This window comes from Bufo bufo, chromosome 2 (assembly GCF_905171765.1).
Source record: "Bufo bufo chromosome 2, aBufBuf1.1, whole genome shotgun sequence".
Lineage (NCBI taxonomy): Eukaryota > Metazoa > Chordata > Amphibia > Anura > Bufonidae > Bufo > Bufo bufo.
In genome coordinates this window covers 306,791,535-306,809,644 of record NC_053390.1, presented here as the reverse complement: position 1 = coordinate 306,809,644, position 18,110 = coordinate 306,791,535, and the positions used below count along the sequence as shown (strand labels likewise).

General features: G+C 43.9%; 1 protein-coding gene across 1 annotated transcript in view; it reads left to right on the top strand.

Annotated features, from left to right (window-relative positions):
* LRP10 (LDL receptor related protein 10) overlaps nucleotides 1-18,110 on the top strand; it is a 31,400-nt gene extending 13,290 nt beyond the window's left edge. Inside the window, exons 2-6 of the mRNA XM_040416879.1 lie at nucleotides 3,053-3,085; nucleotides 5,880-7,008; nucleotides 7,101-7,230; nucleotides 15,425-16,048; nucleotides 17,788-18,110. Of these exons, the coding sequence (XP_040272813.1) occupies nucleotides 3,053-3,085; nucleotides 5,880-7,008; nucleotides 7,101-7,230; nucleotides 15,425-15,988 (1,856 nt within the window). The 3' untranslated portion in view covers nucleotides 15,989-16,048; nucleotides 17,788-18,110. The remainder of the gene's footprint in view (nucleotides 1-3,052; nucleotides 3,086-5,879; nucleotides 7,009-7,100; nucleotides 7,231-15,424; nucleotides 16,049-17,787) is intronic.

The window sequence follows — 18,110 nt, the reverse complement described above, 5'->3', positions numbered from 1 at the left end:
GCAAAACGCATTACAATGTTTTGCACTCGCGCGGAAAAATTGTGCATGTTCCCGCAACGCAGCCGCATCGTTTCCCGCAACGCCTGTGTGAAATCAACCTAAAAATACCACATGATCTAACCTGTTAGATGAACACTAAATAACAAAAAATAAAAACTGTGCCAAAACAGCTATTTTATTTTTTGTTACCTTGCCTCACAAAAAGTGTAATATAGTGCAACCAAAAATCATATGTACTCTAAAATAGTACCAAGAAAACTGCCACCTTATCCCGTAGTTTCCAAAATGGGGTCTTTATTTGGAGTTTATACTCTAGGGGTGCATCAGAGGGTCTTCAAATGTGATATGGCAACTTAAAATTATTCCAGTGAAATCTGCCTTCCAAAAACCATATGGCGTTCCTTTCCTTCTGTGCCCTGCCGTGTGCCCTTACAGCAGTTTACGACCACATATGGGGTGTTTCTGTAAACTACAGAATCAGGGTAATAAATATTGAGTTTTGTTTGGCTGTTAACCCTTGCTTTATTAGCAGAAAAAAATTGATTAAAATGGAAAATCTTCAAAAAAAAGTGAAATTCTGAAATGTCATCTCCATTTTCCATTAATTCTTGTGGAACACCTAAAGGGTTAACAAAGTTTGTAAAATCAGTTTTGAATACCTTGAGGGGTGTAGTTTCTAAAATGGGGTCGTTTTGGGGTGGTTTCTATTATGCAAGCCTCACAAAGTGACTTCAGACCTGAACTGGTCCTTAAAGGGAACCTGTCACCGGGATTTTGTGTATAGAACTGATGACCTGGGCCGCTAGCACATCCGCAATGCCCAGTCCCCATAGCTCTGTGTGCTTTTATTGTGTAAAAAACCCGATTTGATACATATGCAAATTAACCTGAGAGGAGTCAGAACTTGAAAATATGACTCTTCTCTGGTCACACAAGAAAGATAGGACTATTTTATGTTAATTTGCATAAAAGGTGGGAAGTACAAAAATGCGTAATACTTATTGAATTCGTCTGCAAATGAAATTAAAAGTGTAATTTATATGTTTAGGATAACACAATGAACATTTAGAAACGCTCAGTGAAGGTAGCATAGTAGAGGTAGGTGAAAGGTTCCCTTTAAAAAGTGGGTTTTGGAAATTTTCTGAAAATTTTCAAGATTTGCTTCTAAATTTCCAAGCCTTCTAATGTCCCCAAAAAATAAAATGGCATTCCCAAAATGATCCAAACATGACGCAGACATATAGGGAATGTAATAACTATTTTTCGAGGTATTACTATGTATTATAAAGGTAGAGAAATTGAAATTTGAAAATTTCCTAATTTTTCTACATTTTTGATAAATTTAGTATTTTTTTTTATAAATAAAAATGATTTTTTTTTTTTTTTTTAACTCAATTTGACCACTATCATGAAGTACAATATGTGACGAGAAAACAGTCTCAGAAAGTTATTTACATATAAAGTGACACTGGTCAGATTTGCAAAAAATGGCCTGGTCCTTAAGGTGTTAAAGAGGACCTGTCACCTTTCCTGACATGTCTGTATTAATAATTACTTGCATTCCCCATGTAATAACAATACTGGTGCATCATTTCATATAACTATATGTAGTGCAATTCCTCTATTATTCCTGCTAGAAGCTTATGAATGAAGGGCCCAGTTGGAGGCATTTCTTTGCACAGTCTGAAACGGGCAGCACTGGTTGGATTGTGCAGGGACACCCCTCCTAAATGGTAACAGCCAGCTGGACCTTTATTGCGGCCTGCTGGCAATTCATTCATAAACTTCTAGTAGGAGTGATAGATAAATGGCGCATCATGGTTATAACAATAGATGCTCCAGTTTCTACTATATAGGGAATGTAAGCAGTTAATAAAACGGCACGATCAGAGGGGAAGACGTCTGATGAAATCCACTATGATTCAGTGTTGCACCGTGAAACTTGAAGTCCAAGGAGGAGGGATTCTTTTTATAGGCGCTGGTAATGTAATTATATCATTAAGTTGAGTATAATTGCATTAATCTGGTGTAATGGGGACCTGATGAGCTTTGTAGGGTTGGTGTTTCAGAATGACCTGAAAACATCCTGTCCACAGGAGCATGTAGTCACCAAATTCTGTAGATTTCCTCCTTGTACTTAAAGGGGCTATCCCTAAAACATGAATTTATGGCCTAGCCACAGGATAGGCCATAAATATATGGTTTCTTGACTCCCCCAACCCCCCCGACAAGGGACTATTGAGTCCAATTGTAGAGCGCATGGATCTGCTGTACACTGTGATCTGCTTGGAAATCTGAGCCATTTACAATATTAACCTGATTCACAGCTTCTGTTCATAACAGCCATGACTGGTCTGTTTTAGGACTCATGCACACGACCATTTGTATTTTGCGATCCTCAAAAAACAGATCCACAAAAAATACGGATGATGTCCGCATGCATGCCATATTTTGTGGAATGGAACAGCTGGCCTCTAATAGAACAGTCCTATCCTTGTCTGTAATGTGGACAATAATAGGATATGTTCTATTTTTTTGCATAACGGAAATATGGAAAAGGAATTCACACGGAGTAACTTCCTTTTTTTTTTTTTTTTGCGAACCCATTGAAATGAATGGTTTTGCATACAGTCCACCAAAAAAACGGAACGGACACAGAAAGAAAATACGTTCCTGAGCATGAGCCCTTACCTGGATTCATCCATTAGGATTTTGGTCTTTTTGACAGAAGATTCAAACGACAGATGATGCTGTTCCTGCTGCCAAAAAGACCAGAAGCTGTGATGGAAAGCTAAAATGCCAATGTGAACAGGACCTTTAAGTATAGTCACACACGGCCGATATGACGCAGGCATTTCCGTGACTGATCCATTAATAAGAATCTGTAGAAATCCATATACATACTACAGAAACGACCCTCTTCAGATGATTAGGAACGATTTTTCAGCCACTAAAATTTCCGCAAAAATTTACCCTGATTACTGTGCGTTGTACTTTGTAGGCCTGGAGTGACTCTTTCCTTACACTTAACTTCTGTTTGCTTTTCTTCTAGGACATCTAGCATTCATAAAAGGTTCCGTTTATGGTAAGTTTGGAACTTGACAAAGAAGGACAGTGGAAATGTTATAAGGCTATTTAGCTGTATTTTTGTGTGAAATAATGTTTTTACAGCTTGTCTATATACTTAACACGTAGTGCACTGTGGTGTAATGGTAGGTCGGAGCCCTCAAGTAGTTGCGGTGTCTTGATGTACTGTTCCCTCTAGGTGATCACATGAACGTTGACCGCCAGGATCTGAGAAAACTGCTATACCAGCAGTCGAGCCTGTTTGTGCCACTGATCTAGTGGATCCGTAAATATGCCACTGTGGTGACTGATGATGTCTGAGGCTGCCTAGAACCCAATGTGGCCCCCAGGGCTGTCTTTTGTAAAAGCGGCTTAGGGCTGCGCCTTTACCTTGATACAGGGTCAATATATTGGCATACGTAAGTATGCCAGTATAAGTAGTAAAAAAAAAAAATCTTTTTAGAAATGAATATACATTTCATAAAACACACATACAATAATGTAACCCCCACTTATTTTGTATCCCCAAAAGGCCCTATCCACACAAATGTATCCAAATAAACGGCTGACTGTTTTAGCCTTATTCACATGGACGTATTTCACCTCCATGTGCTGTCTGCTTTAACAATGGACAGCATACGGACCCAAACAAGTCAGTGGAGCTGTTCACACCTCCCTTTCCTTCCCCCCCCCCCCCTTCCCAAAAGACTGTGCTTCTGTTTCAAGAAACTCGCTGCACGCCCTGTTCTGATCCATTTTTGTACACCTGACTCGCCCATTAAAGGGGGTTTTCCATTACTTTAATAATCCTCGGGATAGGCCATCAGTATCTGTTACGGGGGGATCTGCCAGCGGTTCTTCTGTAGCTCCAGCGCCAGAACTGTACAGCTGTCCATTTTCTCTAGTGGACGGATCTAGGTACTGCAGCACTGCCCACATTGAATGGTAGCAGCGCTGCAATAGACAGCTACGTGCACTGCAGACATGGACTGAGCCGTGTAGTCCCAGCACCAGCTAATTGGTGTTGGACCTATCTGTTTCTCATGTGTCCATTGCTAAGAAATGCCCAATGAAAACTGATGAAAAAAGGGGCATTCAATTTATTTATTTTATTTTATGTTCGTTTGAATAAGGCCTAACTGAGCAGGCTGTGAGAACAGGGGCATAGCATGGGGAGCAGTCTGTGTGGAGAGAAGTTACACAGAAGTATGGATAACAGTCTCTCTAACACAGGGGAACATAGGAGTAATGCGAGGGGTCATAACAGCCTTCCTGCTTCAGGACAACATTGGACCCTGGAGGGTGTGTAACCCACTAGACCAGGCATGGCCAACATGCGGCTCTCCAGCTGTTGTAAAACTACAACTCCCACCATGCCCTGCTGTAGGCTGATAGCTGTAGGCTGTCTGGGCATGCTGGGAGTTGTAGTTTTGCAATAGCTGGAGAGCCTCAGGTTGGCCATCCCTGCACTAGGCACTTAATATGCAAAATTAAACCTTTCTCTGCCCTAGACCACTAGAGATGCTGACATCAATCCTATTCTGCCCAAGGTCACCAGGGATACTAGCATTAACCCTATTCTGCCCTAGGCCATCAGGGATGCAGATAGTAACCTCTTTACTGCTATGGAGCCCAGGGATGTTACCATAAAATAAATGTACTTCCCAAGCTAATCATAGCAAATCATGTGTTGCTATACAGCAATATTTATTTGCCATCGTCTTGGATCACCCAATTTAGGGCTCTTTCACACTTGCGTTGTTCTTTTCCGGCATAGAGTTCCGTCGTCGGGGCTCTATGCCGGAAAAATCCTGATCAGGATTATCCCAATGCATTCTGAATGGAGAGAAATCCGTTCAGGATGCATCAGGATGTCTTCAGTTCAGGGCCGGAACGTTTTTTGGCCGGAGAAAATACCGCAGCATGCTGCGCTTTTTGCTACGGCCAAAAATCCTGAACACTTGCCGCAAGGCCGGATCCGGAATTAATGCCCATTGAAAGGCATTAATCCGGATCCGGCCTTAAGCTAAACGTCGTTACGGCGCATTACCGGATCCGACGTTTAGCTTTTTCTGAATGGTTACCATGGCTGCCAGGACGCTAAAGTCCTGTTTGCCATGGTAAAGTGTAGTGGGGAGCGGGGGAGCAGTATACTTACCGTCCGTGCGGCTCCCGGGGCGCTTCAGAGTGACCTCAGGGCGCCCCACGCGCATGGATGACGTGTCGCATGGATCACGTCATCCATGCGCATGGGGTGTTCTGACGTCATTCTGGAGCGCCCCGGGAGCCGCACGGACTGTAAGACTTTAATAGCGTCCTGGCTGCCATAGTAACACTGAACGCATTTTGAAGACGGATCAGTCTTCAAATGCTTTCAGTTCACTTGCGGTGTTACGGATCCGGCGGGCACCTCCGGCAAATGGAGTACACGACGGATCCGGACAACGCAAGTGTGAAAGAGCCCTTAGAATATCAGCACCCATGTCCGTAACTTCCCTGCTCACTAGCAACAAAGGCTTATAGGAGGTGTTGGTGCTAGCATATTCTAAGGCTTTAGAGATGTCTCTTACTATATAGTGTTGTAAGAAATAAATCAGAGGATTTAATCAAATTTTTGAATATATTTGCAGTGTACAGAGCAACTGAGGAGTTCATAACGTTATGTATCTGGCATCATCAAGTACCACCTGCCATCTGTTGGGTGTGAATATTGACTTTGTTGCATTATGAGATTTCTTAAGCATGTATTCAGTCTTGAAAATTACGAAATAAGGAAGTTGGGGTAGGATTAACCTGTTTTTCTTGTCTTGCAGACTCATCAGCCTGCCAACCAGGTTTTTTTCAGTGCGACTCTGGCTGTCTTCCACCAATTTCAATTTGTGATGGCTCTTATGACTGCAAGGATAAATCTGATGAAATATTATGTTCTTCATACTGCAACTTTAACCTGAAAGATTTTTATGGAGTCTTCTCTTCTCCTGGATATCCAGGTTATCCACCCTCTGCTTCACCATTTCATTGCCGTTGGCTTATTGATTCTGAAGATAGCCGTGGACTTGCTTTGCAATTTTCTTCATTGCAGCTTTCTGAGCAAGATGCACTCACAGTTTATGAAAATGGCAATGGAGATACTTCACACCTTCTTCGTGCCTTGTCCTACCAGAGCAATGGCAAGTCTGTCACAGTAGAGTCTGTAGGTGGCAGAGTAACGGTTATATATCAGTACAACACAAATATCCACCGTTATCCTAATATTGATTCCTCTGTACCCTATGACTCTGGCTTGAGATTTCCCAGCAATGAGAACCACGACCCTGGTCCTCACTTTTCTGACCGAATGGGATCAGCACCGTCTCGATTTCATCTTCCTGGCTTTAACACCAACAGTGGATGGTTTCCATCAGTTCAGCCCAGAGGCTTTAATGCCACTTATCGGATACAAGGCTACTGCCTTCCTTGGGACCAACCTTGTGGCTCCAGTCCAGGTATTTTATGGAATGATGGGGTGGAGGTTGGCGGTGGCTGTTTTTCAGACTCTCAACGTTGCGATGGAATCTGGGACTGTGCCAATGGCAGAGATGAAGTTAATTGTACTAATTGTCCTGAGGGGCACTTTCCATGTGCTTCAAGTCGTGGCTGTTACCCCATTAGTGAGAGGTGTAATTACCAGACTTCTTGCCAAGATAACACAGATGAAAAAGGTTGTCGTGGTTGTCAGCCTGGCGGCTTCCATTGTGATTTGGAGCGCTGTGTGTATGAAGCCTGGGTATGTGACGGGCAAGCTGATTGTCGGGATGGAAGTGACGAGAAGAACTGTGGCTACATACTTCCCCGTAAAGTGATCGCTGCTGCTATTATAGGAAGCTTGATATGTGCTACTTTGCTCGTGGTAGCATTAGGATGTACATGCCGTCTCTATACCTCACGAGCACGCGAGTATAGGTGAGCATCAGTCGTAGTATAAGGATTTTCTAGACAACATTCAGCCCTTCACAGAAAAGCAAACCGTTTTTTACTGTGTTGTTTTTCCACAGCATTTTCGCACCTTTATCCCGTATGGATGCAGAATTGATCCAGCAGCAAGCACCACCATCCTACGGCCAGTTAATAGCTCAAGGAGCTATACCACCTGTAGATGACTTTCCCACTGAGAGTCCTAGTGACGTGAGTGTACATGCTGCACATTTGCTTGTTTTAATATGCCTGTCTACATTTAAAGGGCTTGTCCCATGACAACAACGTATTCCCTATCCACAGGATGAGGTGGGTAAGTGTCAGATTTTCAGGTGTCGGACCACTGGTGCCCCTGCTGATCATGAGAACAGTTGCTTGTGTTCCCCATTTGAATAGAATAGCAGACACGCATGCATGTCTGGCAATCCATTCAAATCTATGAGGCTGCTGGGGATAGCAGAGTACAAGTGCTCAGCTATCTCAGCAGCTTCATAGAGTTGAATGGATTGGCAGAGTGCATGTGTATCCAGCCGCTCCATTCAGATGGGGGAACACGGACCCTATTCTTGTGATCAGCAGGGGCCCCAGTGGTCTGATTCCTATCCATTCTCCCGTGGATAGGGAGTAAATTGTTGTCATGGGACAACCCCTTTAAAGTTTTTTGGTGTCTTCTTGTCTAGAAACGGTACAGTTCATCAGCCTATAATAGTAATAAAAATAAATTAACCGCCTCAGGACCACCGTACGCAGGATTGCGTCCTGGCGCGCGTTCACAGGATCGGAAGATAAGCGAGTGGATCTACAGCCTGCCAGCGGCGATCATTCGCTGGCAGGCTGTAGATGCCATTTTTTTTAACCCCCTAACAGGTATATTAGATGCTGTTTTGATAACAGCGTCTAATATACCTGCTACCTGGTCCTCTGGTGGTCCCTTTTGCTTGGATCGACCACCAGAGGACACAGGCAGCTCTGTAATAAGTAGCACCACACTACACTACACCCCCCCCTGTCACTTATTAACCCCTGATCACCCCATATAGACTCCCTGATCACCCCCCTGTTATTGATCACCCCCCTGTAAGGCTCCATTCAGACGTCCGTATGTTTTTTACGGATCCACAGATACATGGATCGGATCCCCAAAACACATATGGACGTCTGAATGGAGCCTTACAGGGGGGTGATCAATGACGGGGGTTATCACCCCATATAGACTCCCTGATCACCCCCCCTGTCATTGATCACACCCCTCTAAGGCTCCATTTAGACGTCCATGTGTTTTTTACGGATCCACGGATACATGGATTGGATCCGCAAAACACGTACAGACGTCTGAATGGAGCCTTACAGGGGGGTGATCACCCCATATAGACTCCCTGATCACCCCCCTGTCATTGATCACCCCCTTGTAAGGCTGGCTCCATTCAGAGGTCCGTATGTGTTTTGCGGATACATGGATCGGATCCGCAAAACACATACGGACATCTGAATGGAGCCTTACAGGGGGGTGATCAAGGAGTCTATATGGGGTGATCACCCCCCTGTCATTGATCACCCCCCTGTAAGGCTCCATTCAGATGTCCGTATGTGTTTTGCGGATCCGATCCCTGTCATTGATCACCCCCCTGTAAGGCTCCATGCAGACATTTTTTTGGCACACGTTAGTGGAAATAGATTTTATTTTTTTTTGTTTTTTCTTACAAAGTCTCATATTTCACTAACTTGTGACAAAAAATAAAATCTCACATGAACTCACCATACCCCTCACGGAATCCAAATGCGTAAAATTTTTTAGACATTTATATTCCAGACTTCTTCTCACGCTTTAGGGCCCCTAAAATGCCAGGGCAGTATAAATACCCCACATGTGACACCATTTCGGAAAGAAGACCTCCCAAGGTATTCGCTGAGGGGCATATTGAGTCCATGAAAGATTGAAATTTTTGTCCTAAGTTAGCGGAAAGGGAGACTTTGTGCGAAAAAAAAAAAAAAAAATAATAATTTCCGCTAACTTGTGCCAAAATTTTTTATATGAACTCTCCATGCCCCTAATTGAATACTTTGGGGTGTCTTCTTTCCAAAATGGGGTCACATGTGGGGTATTTATACTGCCCTGGCATTTTAGGGGCCCTAAAGCGTGAGAAGTCGTCTGGGATCCAAATGTCAAAAAATGCCCTCCTAAAAGGAATTTGGGCCCCTTTGCGCATCTAGGCTGCAAAAAAGTGTCACACATCTGGTATCGCCGTACTCAGGAGAAGTTGGGCAATGTGTTTTGGGGTGTCATTTTACATATACCCATGCTGGGTGAGATAAATATCTTGGTCAAATGCCAACTTTGTATAATAAAATGGGAAAAATTGTCTTTTGACGAGATATTTCTCTCACCCAGCATGGGTATATGTAAAAAGACACCCCAAAACACATTGCCCAACTTCTCCTGAGTACGGTGATACCACATGTGTGACACTTTTTTGCAGCCTAGGTGGGCAAAGGGGCCCACATTCCAAAGAGCACCTTTAGGATTTCACAGGTCATTTTTTACACATTTTGATTTCAAACTACTTCTCACGCATTAGGGCCCCTAAAATGCCAGGGCAGTATAACTACCCCACAAGTGACCCCATTTTGGAAAGAAGACACCCCAAGGTATTCCGTGAGGGGCATGGCGAGTTCCTAGAATTTTTTTATTTTTTGTCACAAGTTAGCTGAAAATGAGACTTTGTAAGGAAAAAAATAAATAAATAATAATTTTCCGTTAACTTGTGACAAAAAATAAAAACTTCCATGAACTCACTATGCCCATCAGCGAATACCTTAGGGTGTCTACTTGGGGTGTTTGTACTGTCTGGGCATTGTAGAACCTCAGGAAACATGACAGGTGCTCAGAAAGTCAGAGCTGCTTCAAAAAGCGGAAATTCACATTTTTGTACCATAGTTTGTAAACGCTTTAACTTTTACCCAAACATTTTTTTTTTTTATCAAAGACATGTAGAACAATAAATTTAGAGAAAAATTTATATATGGATGTCGTTTTTTTAAAAAAAATTTACAACTGAAAGTGAAAAATTTCTTTTTTTTGCAAAAATTTAGTTAAATTTCGATTAATAACAAAAAAAAGTAAAAATGTCAGCAGCAATGAAATACCACCAAATGAAAGCTCTATTAGTGAGAAGAAAAGGAGGTAAAATTCATTTGGGTGGTAAGTTGCATGACCGAGCAATAAACGGTGAAAGTAGCGTAGGTCAGAAGTGTAAAAAGTGGCCTGGTCATTAAGGGTGTTTAAGCTAGGGGAGCTGAGGTGGTTAAATACCTTGTTTTTCTACTACCTGTAAATTCAGAACTTATGCTGTGATGGTGGCAGATAACCTCTAGTACATTAATTACCATATTTTACGGTAAGGGCACCGCTATAAAAAATCCCTTACTACTGTGAAAGTGCCAGATTGTGTTGCTGTTTTCCGGGGATGTCCTAATTTTCTAAAGATGATAAGCGTTCAGAGAAATCCTACTTGTTTGATGCTGAACTAATGAAATCTCCAAGCAGTCTGGGTGCAGATGTATCTATGCTACAGCAGTGATGAGCTACTGACCGGTGTGCTCCCTGCTTCCACATTTTCCATCTACAGACACCAGAATGGGCATGCTCTGGCAAGGTTTTTGCTCTACTGTGACTCTTTTTATAGGTCCGACTACTGGGATCTGCACTGATGTTTGTTACTTAACCAGAACCTATTGCAGGGCAATCTACAGGCAGCCTGGTATACGCAGGAAAAGGGGAGCAGATATACAGTTTTGGTAGAAAACATCAAGTATAACATGTATTTAATATTTAGTTATATTTCTGCTCTTTATTGGCTAAGGCTACGTTCAAACTTGCGGCAGAGTGATCCGGCAAAACTTATGCAAACTAATGGCATTTGTAAGACTGATCAGGATCCTGATCAGTCAGAAAAATGCATTGAAATGCTAGATCCGTCTTTCCGGTGTCATCCGGCAAAACGGATCCGGCATTTATTTTTTCACCTTTTTTTCACGGATCCGGCATTTCGGTATTTTGAATGTCGGATCCGGCACTAATACATTCCTATGGAAAAAAATGCATTCAGGCTTCCGTTTTTGTCGCCGGAGATAAAACCGTAGCATGCTGCGGCTTTATCTTTTTCCTGATCAGTCAAAATGACTGAACTGAAGACATCCTGATGCATCCTGAACGGATTGCTCTCCATTCAGAATGCATGGGGATATGCCTGATCAGTTTTTTTCCGGAGCCCTTTTGACGGAACTCAGTGCCGGAAAAGAAAAACGCTAGTGTGAAAGTACCCTAAGGAGTTATGGGGGTGGTCCTTATCCATGATTGACAGCTATCGGTCTACACAGTCATGTATGGAAGGCTGTCAATCACTAATGGGGACAGGACTACAAAGCTCAGTGAACAGAGGTGAAGTTGAGGTACAGCCATACACAGAGGAATTTTCTCCCTAGATTTCTCTGCCATATTTTGCTGTTTTCTGCAAATTTGTTGCGGATTTTGCGGCAGACTTGCAGCTGATCTCCCTTTACAGATTGACATGCTGCAGATCTTAAATTCCACACCATGGGTTAATTTGCACTGGTACTGTAAAACGCTGCTGACTTTCTGCACACAAATCTAGTTCAGCCTATCCAGAGTTTACACACTGGATTCCTTTTCACCCTATTTCGTTCTAACTTGCCAAATATATGTTACCAAGAACTAGGAGAGGAATATAAAAGGATCTGAATGGCCACTGTGCAATACTGCATTTCCTATGCCGTGACCACTCAAACGCTTGGCTGGCTGCAACTTCCCAAAACAGCTTGAACCCCTGGTGGTCAACAGATTACCACAATGGCTCCAATGTAAAAGTGGTGGACTGTGATGAGACAACCCTTTAACCTGAAAATCTCACCCAAATATCAATGGGTAAAGAGCGTCAGTCAGTAATGACCAAAGGGGGGAAAAAAGAAGCTGAAAAGGGGTAATAATCTGCAACATGAAAGGAAATGCCACCTGACGGTTTTCTGAAATGGAACAAGTTTAAGGCTACTTTCACACCTGCGGCAGAGGATTCCGGTAGGCAGTTCCATCGCCGCAACTGCCTGCCGGATCCGGCAAACGGATGCATTTGTGAGACGGATCCGGATGTGGATCCGTCTCACAAATGCATTGCAATACCGGATCCGTCTTTCCGGTTGTTATCTGTAAAAAACGGATCCGGTATTTATTTTTTTTCTCAATTTTAAAGGTCTGCGCATGCACAGACCGCAAAACCGGATCCATTTTTCCAGAACACTTGGGGCCGGATCCGGCATTCCGGCAAGTCTTCAGGATTTTTGGCCGGAGAGAAAACTGCAGCATTCTTGCGGTATTTTCTCTGGCCAAAAAACGTAAGCGGGACCGAACTGATGCATCCTGAACGGATCTTAAGTTTTTTGGCCGTAGAAAATACCGCAGCATGCATTAGGGTAAAACTGATCAGTTTTTTTCCAGTATAGAGCCCCTGTGACGGAACTCAATACCGGAAAAGAAAAACGCTGTGAAAGTACCCTAAATTAGTTGGGACTGATTATTTTAATAGAGTGTATATTCCTTATGGTCATCAGTAGTGCTTTGTAATTATAATAATGTATATGGCCAACAACGCAGTATTTCTCCATTTCCAAGAATAATTCTAGTGTGCACCATGGGAAAATCGGATTACATCTGATACCCTTCAGTGGTATTTTTCATCTTTTTCCTGTACTGTATATTCCACCCTGAGCAGGTAATATTTGTAACTGCAATATACGAGGAAAGGGTTTGCTGTCCTTGCCATGCATCCAAAACTGACCTGAGATCTTCCGAAACGGGCAGGAAATAACAGGCGGATGGGGCACAGGGAGATTGCTCGCTTGATGGAGGCAGAAGATGCATAAATATGAACACCTACGAGAGTGGTTCAGAATAGAAACAGACACAGAGAGGAGGATAAAAAGGAAGACGCACACAGTCATTCCCAGTGAGTGGCCCACACTGACACTACCAATTATTTTAATAACTAGCAATTATACCTGTAAAGGAAGACAGAAGCTGTGCCTCCTGGAATACGTTCTGTCTGTCAAAATGATTCCATCTACTGGTATACAGATGCACTTGCTGTGGACTTACCATTTTTTTTTTATCCTGGAAGTGTTATATTACTAGCAATAGATGGCATATTATCGATACTTTATAGGACATCGCCAAAAAACAGTAACGTTTTGCGGCAAAGTCTTTTGTAACATATCTTTAACCTACAGTCTTGTAGCGTTTATGTTTATATGGATCACCAAAAGAGTTACTCAATATCACCAAAAGAAAGCCATAATGCTCGTGTGAACAGAGCCTAGAGTAAGGATCAATATACAATGGCATTTCTGTGTACCCCCCCCCTTCCCCCCAGTGATGACCGGTACCATGATGAGCAAATGAGGACCATCTACCAGAAAGTGCTTATCAAATCTGAGAGTCTCTTGTTTCTTGGGGGAGTTTCTGGCATTTCAACACCACCTAATGACCAAAAACACTGGTATCCTGTGTTTCATACTTCCCATAGACTTTCAACTAACATCTGAAGGTGGTGGGTTTTCTTCTGCCAAAAACACTACTAAAAATACAAAAGTGCAGAAAAACACCAACAAAAACCTCTATATGAAGGTACCCTAATTGGATCAGAATCACTGACTACCAGGGCTGTATTGGGCTACTTTGACACTAGCGTTTTTCTTTTCCGGTATTGAGTTCCGTCCTAGGGGCTCAAATCCGGAAAAGAACTGATCAGTTTTATCCCCATGCATTCTGAATGGAGAGTAAATCCGTTCAGGATGCATCAGGATGTCTTCACTTCAGTCTTTTTGACTGATCAGGCTTTTCAGAAAAACGTAGCATGTTGTATTTTTACCCCTGGCCAAAAATCTGGAACACTTTGACTGAACGCCGGATCCGGCCTTTTCCCCATTGACTTGCATTAACGCCGGATCCGGCGCCGTGTGTTCCGTCAAACCGGATCCGGCTTTTGCATGTTAAACCCGAAAAATGTGAAAAAAAAGTTAAAGTCCATAAATGGCGGATCCGTTTTTTCCAATGCATTTTTTCATTGTGATCAAAATCCTGATCAGGATTCAAATGTAATCCATTTTCACACGTTTTTTCCGGATCCGGCGGGCAGTTCCAGTGACGGAAAGTAGCCTTAGGGAGTCTTTCAGCACCCAGGGGGAGATTTGCTATTTACTTGGCACATGAAAAGAGGTGTTAAAAAGTTGCAAACTGTGTGTTTGCAGTTTTGTGTCAAGCAGATATGCGATTACGGGTGTGCTCTGATTAGACCCTGAGTCTTGCCACAAGATGGCTGCTCTAAAAAAAGGCTCTCAGAGGCTACTTCTGGGTAGCGTACCTCTTGGTGAGAGATCGTTCACTGCTAGACATGCATCTACTACTCACTCGAAGACATTTTGCCCAGTTGACAGACTTTGGAGTAAGAGAAGCTGGATAGTCGCAGTAAGAGAAGCTGGATAGTCGTTTTGACAAATTGCCTGCCATCAAGACTGTTCTGAACTAGCTGGCTCACAGCGGAGAGCGTCGCAGCCAGGGAGAAGGTGATTATTTTTTTTTCCCTTTGTGATTGGACCGCGCTACAGCCAGGAAGGAGACGCCCATTGAGAAACAAGGTTGACTCCTCCTCCCTGTACCGATGCTATTCATTAGCATACCAGGCGGAAGAATACAGCGGGCGAGCGGACCGGGGCCCAGATAAAATATTAAGCGATCTTAGATTCCTGCTCTATGCCCTCCATAACCTGCTACTTATTTCATAATGTCTGGACCCACCTATTTAAAGGGAACCTGTCACCTTGAAAATGTGAAATATTCTGCGAGCAACATGTTATAGAGCAGGAGGAGCTGAGCAGATATATTGTTTTATAGGAAAAGTTTCAGTATTCATTTATATTCCTGCTCCTTCTGGGCTTTTGAAGTGAAGGAGGCGGTCCTATAAGTGATTGACAGCCTTCCCTCTATGACTGTTATGCACAGCTGTCAATCACTGATAGGACCGCCTCCTGGACTTCAAAGCCCAGAATGAAATACATGTTCTACTGAATCTTTTCACATAAAACGTTATATTGATCTGCTCTATAACATGCTGCCCGCAGCTTACACTGCATTTTCATGATGACAGGTTCTTTTTAAATGTACCCTGATCATGTGTTCTAGTGATTCACAGCTATGCATTTTATTTTAAAGACTTTAGTAAAATCTAAAATGTAGATATTTTACTTTTGCTTTTAATATTCGTTCTTGTATAAAAGGACTTTTTAACTCGAAAAAGTGGAATAATAGATAATGAGATTCATTTTGTTTTCATCATAGGGCTCGTTCATGGGAAACCTTCGCAGTCTACTACAGTTCTTACATCAGACACCACCTCTTCCTGCTGGTGGCCTAAATGAACTGCCTCCTAGGCATCGCCCCCCACGCCCTGTTAGGCGCCTTCTCAGAAGACTTCGCAGATGGGGTCTTCTCCCTCCCCGAACTCAGGGGACGCAAACCGAACCATCTCAGAATCCAAACACTGATCCTTCACAGCAGACATCAGAAAACAGTAATCATACCTCTGCTCCACTACTTCCAGTGAAGACTCCTTTAGATTCTCCTGGTTATTCAGTTTCCATGACTGAGCCTTCAGCTTCTTCCCAGCACCCCTGCTCGGTGGAGGATAGGAGTGGACTTATGATGGGCGTATTGCAAGTGGTGCGAGAAAGGGTCTTGCACCCGTCTAGTGCAGATCATCTTTTGAATGGAACAAGAGGGGAGAGGTTTGGGCAGGACGCTCTAGGACTGGAAGGAGCTGAAGACGAGGATGAAATGCTGTTGTTGCCACTTGCTGAAGGCTATGATGAAGCAGCAGGAGATGTGGGGTTAATTTTATGTTAGCAAAGCTTCTACCCTATCCTCTCCTTCAAAATTTGCACATCGGGAAAGGTTTTGTGAGAGTTTGTATTAGGGTTGTCCCGATACCGATACTAGTATCGGTATCGGGACCGATTCCGAGTTTTCTCGGCGGTACTCAGCCGCCGATACCCCGCCCCGATACATAAATAGAATACTATGGGCGTAACTATGGGCGGGGCCCGGTGCAGTCACTGTACTCTTACACCGGGCCCCGCCGCTCACCAAAGTATTTATAAACGTGAATCCTTATCCTGTTATTAAGCTGCCCTCTCCCATGTTCCCCTGTCCCCCCTGTATCCCCACAGCACTTACTTAAGCTTCCATAGCAGGCAGAGCGGACGGCACCAGTAACGTCACTCACTGACGTCGAGCGCCTGCTCCGCCCACTTTATGAGTGAAGCAGGCGGAGCAGACGCGCGACGTCAGTGAGTGACGTTACTGGTGCCGTCCGCTCTGCCTGCTATGGAAGCTTAAGTAAGTGCTGTGGGGATACAGGGGGGACAGGGGAACATGGGAGAGGGCAGCGTTAGTTCAACTTAACAACAGGATAAGGATTCACGTTTATAAATACTTCGGTGAGCGGCGGGGCCCGGTGTATTGGGGGACACTGTTATGAGGGGGATCTGTGGATGACATATAGCAGTGTCATCCACAGATCCTCCCCATAACAGTTCCATCCACAGATCCCCTATAACAGCACCATCCACAGATCCCCCACCAAATAACAATGCCATCCTCAGATCCCCCCACCCCATAACAATGCCATCCACAGATATCCCACCCCATAGCAGTACCATCCACAGATCCCCATAACAGTGCCATCCACAGATCCCCATAACAGTGCCATCCACAGATCCCCCATAACAGCACCATCCACAGATCCCCATAACAGCGCCATCCACAGATCCCCCATAACAGTGCCATCCACAGATCCCCCATAACAGTGCCATCCACAGATCCCCCATAACAGTGCCATCCACAGATCCCCCATAACAGTGCCATCCACAGATCCCCCATAACAGTGCCATCCACAGATCCCCCATAACAGTGCCATCCACAGATCCCCATAACAGTGCCATCCACAGATCCCCCATAACAGTGCCATCCACAGATCCCCCATAACAGTGCCATCCACAGATCCCCCATAACAGTGCCATCCACAGGTCCCCCATAACAGTGCCATCCACAGATCCCCCATAACAGTGCCATCCACAGATCCCCCATAACAGTGCCATCCACAGATCCCCCATAACAGTGCCATCCACAGATCCCCATAACAGTGCCATCCACAGATCCCCCATAACAGTGCCATCCACAGATCCCCCATAACAGTGCCATCCACAGATCCCCCATAACAGTGCCATCCACAGATCCCCCATAACAGTGCCATCCACAGATCCCCCATAACAGTGCCATCCACAGGTCCCCCATAACAGTGCCATCCACAGATCCCCCATAACAGTGCCATCCACAGATCCCCCATAACAGTGCCATCCACAGATCCCCCATAACAGTGCCATCCACAGATCCCCATAACAGTGCCATCCACAGATCCCCCATAACAGTGCCATCCACAGATCCCCCATAACAGTGCCATCCACAGATCCCCCATAACAGTGCCATCCACAGATCCCCCACATGACAGTGCGTCATCCACAGATCCCCCAAAACGGTCACATGACATTTAAAAAAAGTATCGGTATTCGGTATCGGTGACTACTTGAAAAAAAGTATCGGTACTTGTACTCGGTCCTAAAAAAGTGGTATCGGGACAACCCTAGTTTGTATGCAAGTTGCTGTGATCAGTGCTTGAAGCTTAGTGAAGATCAAATTAGATGACATGGACTTGATAAATTCTAAGATCCATCAGCATTGTGCAGAGACCCTGATGTCTTGCATCTACAAGCACCGAAGCTGAGTGCATCGCCAGTGCTGCAATTATTAAGATTCAGTGTAACTCGAGCTTTGTTCAGTGTAAATTAGGCATACCACAGTTTTCACTTGAATATCTGCTTTTGAACACCAGTATACAATTTATATATGGATACAATCTGTCTACACAGTTCAGTAGCTTTGTACACTGCATTTTGTATCTTGTACTGTT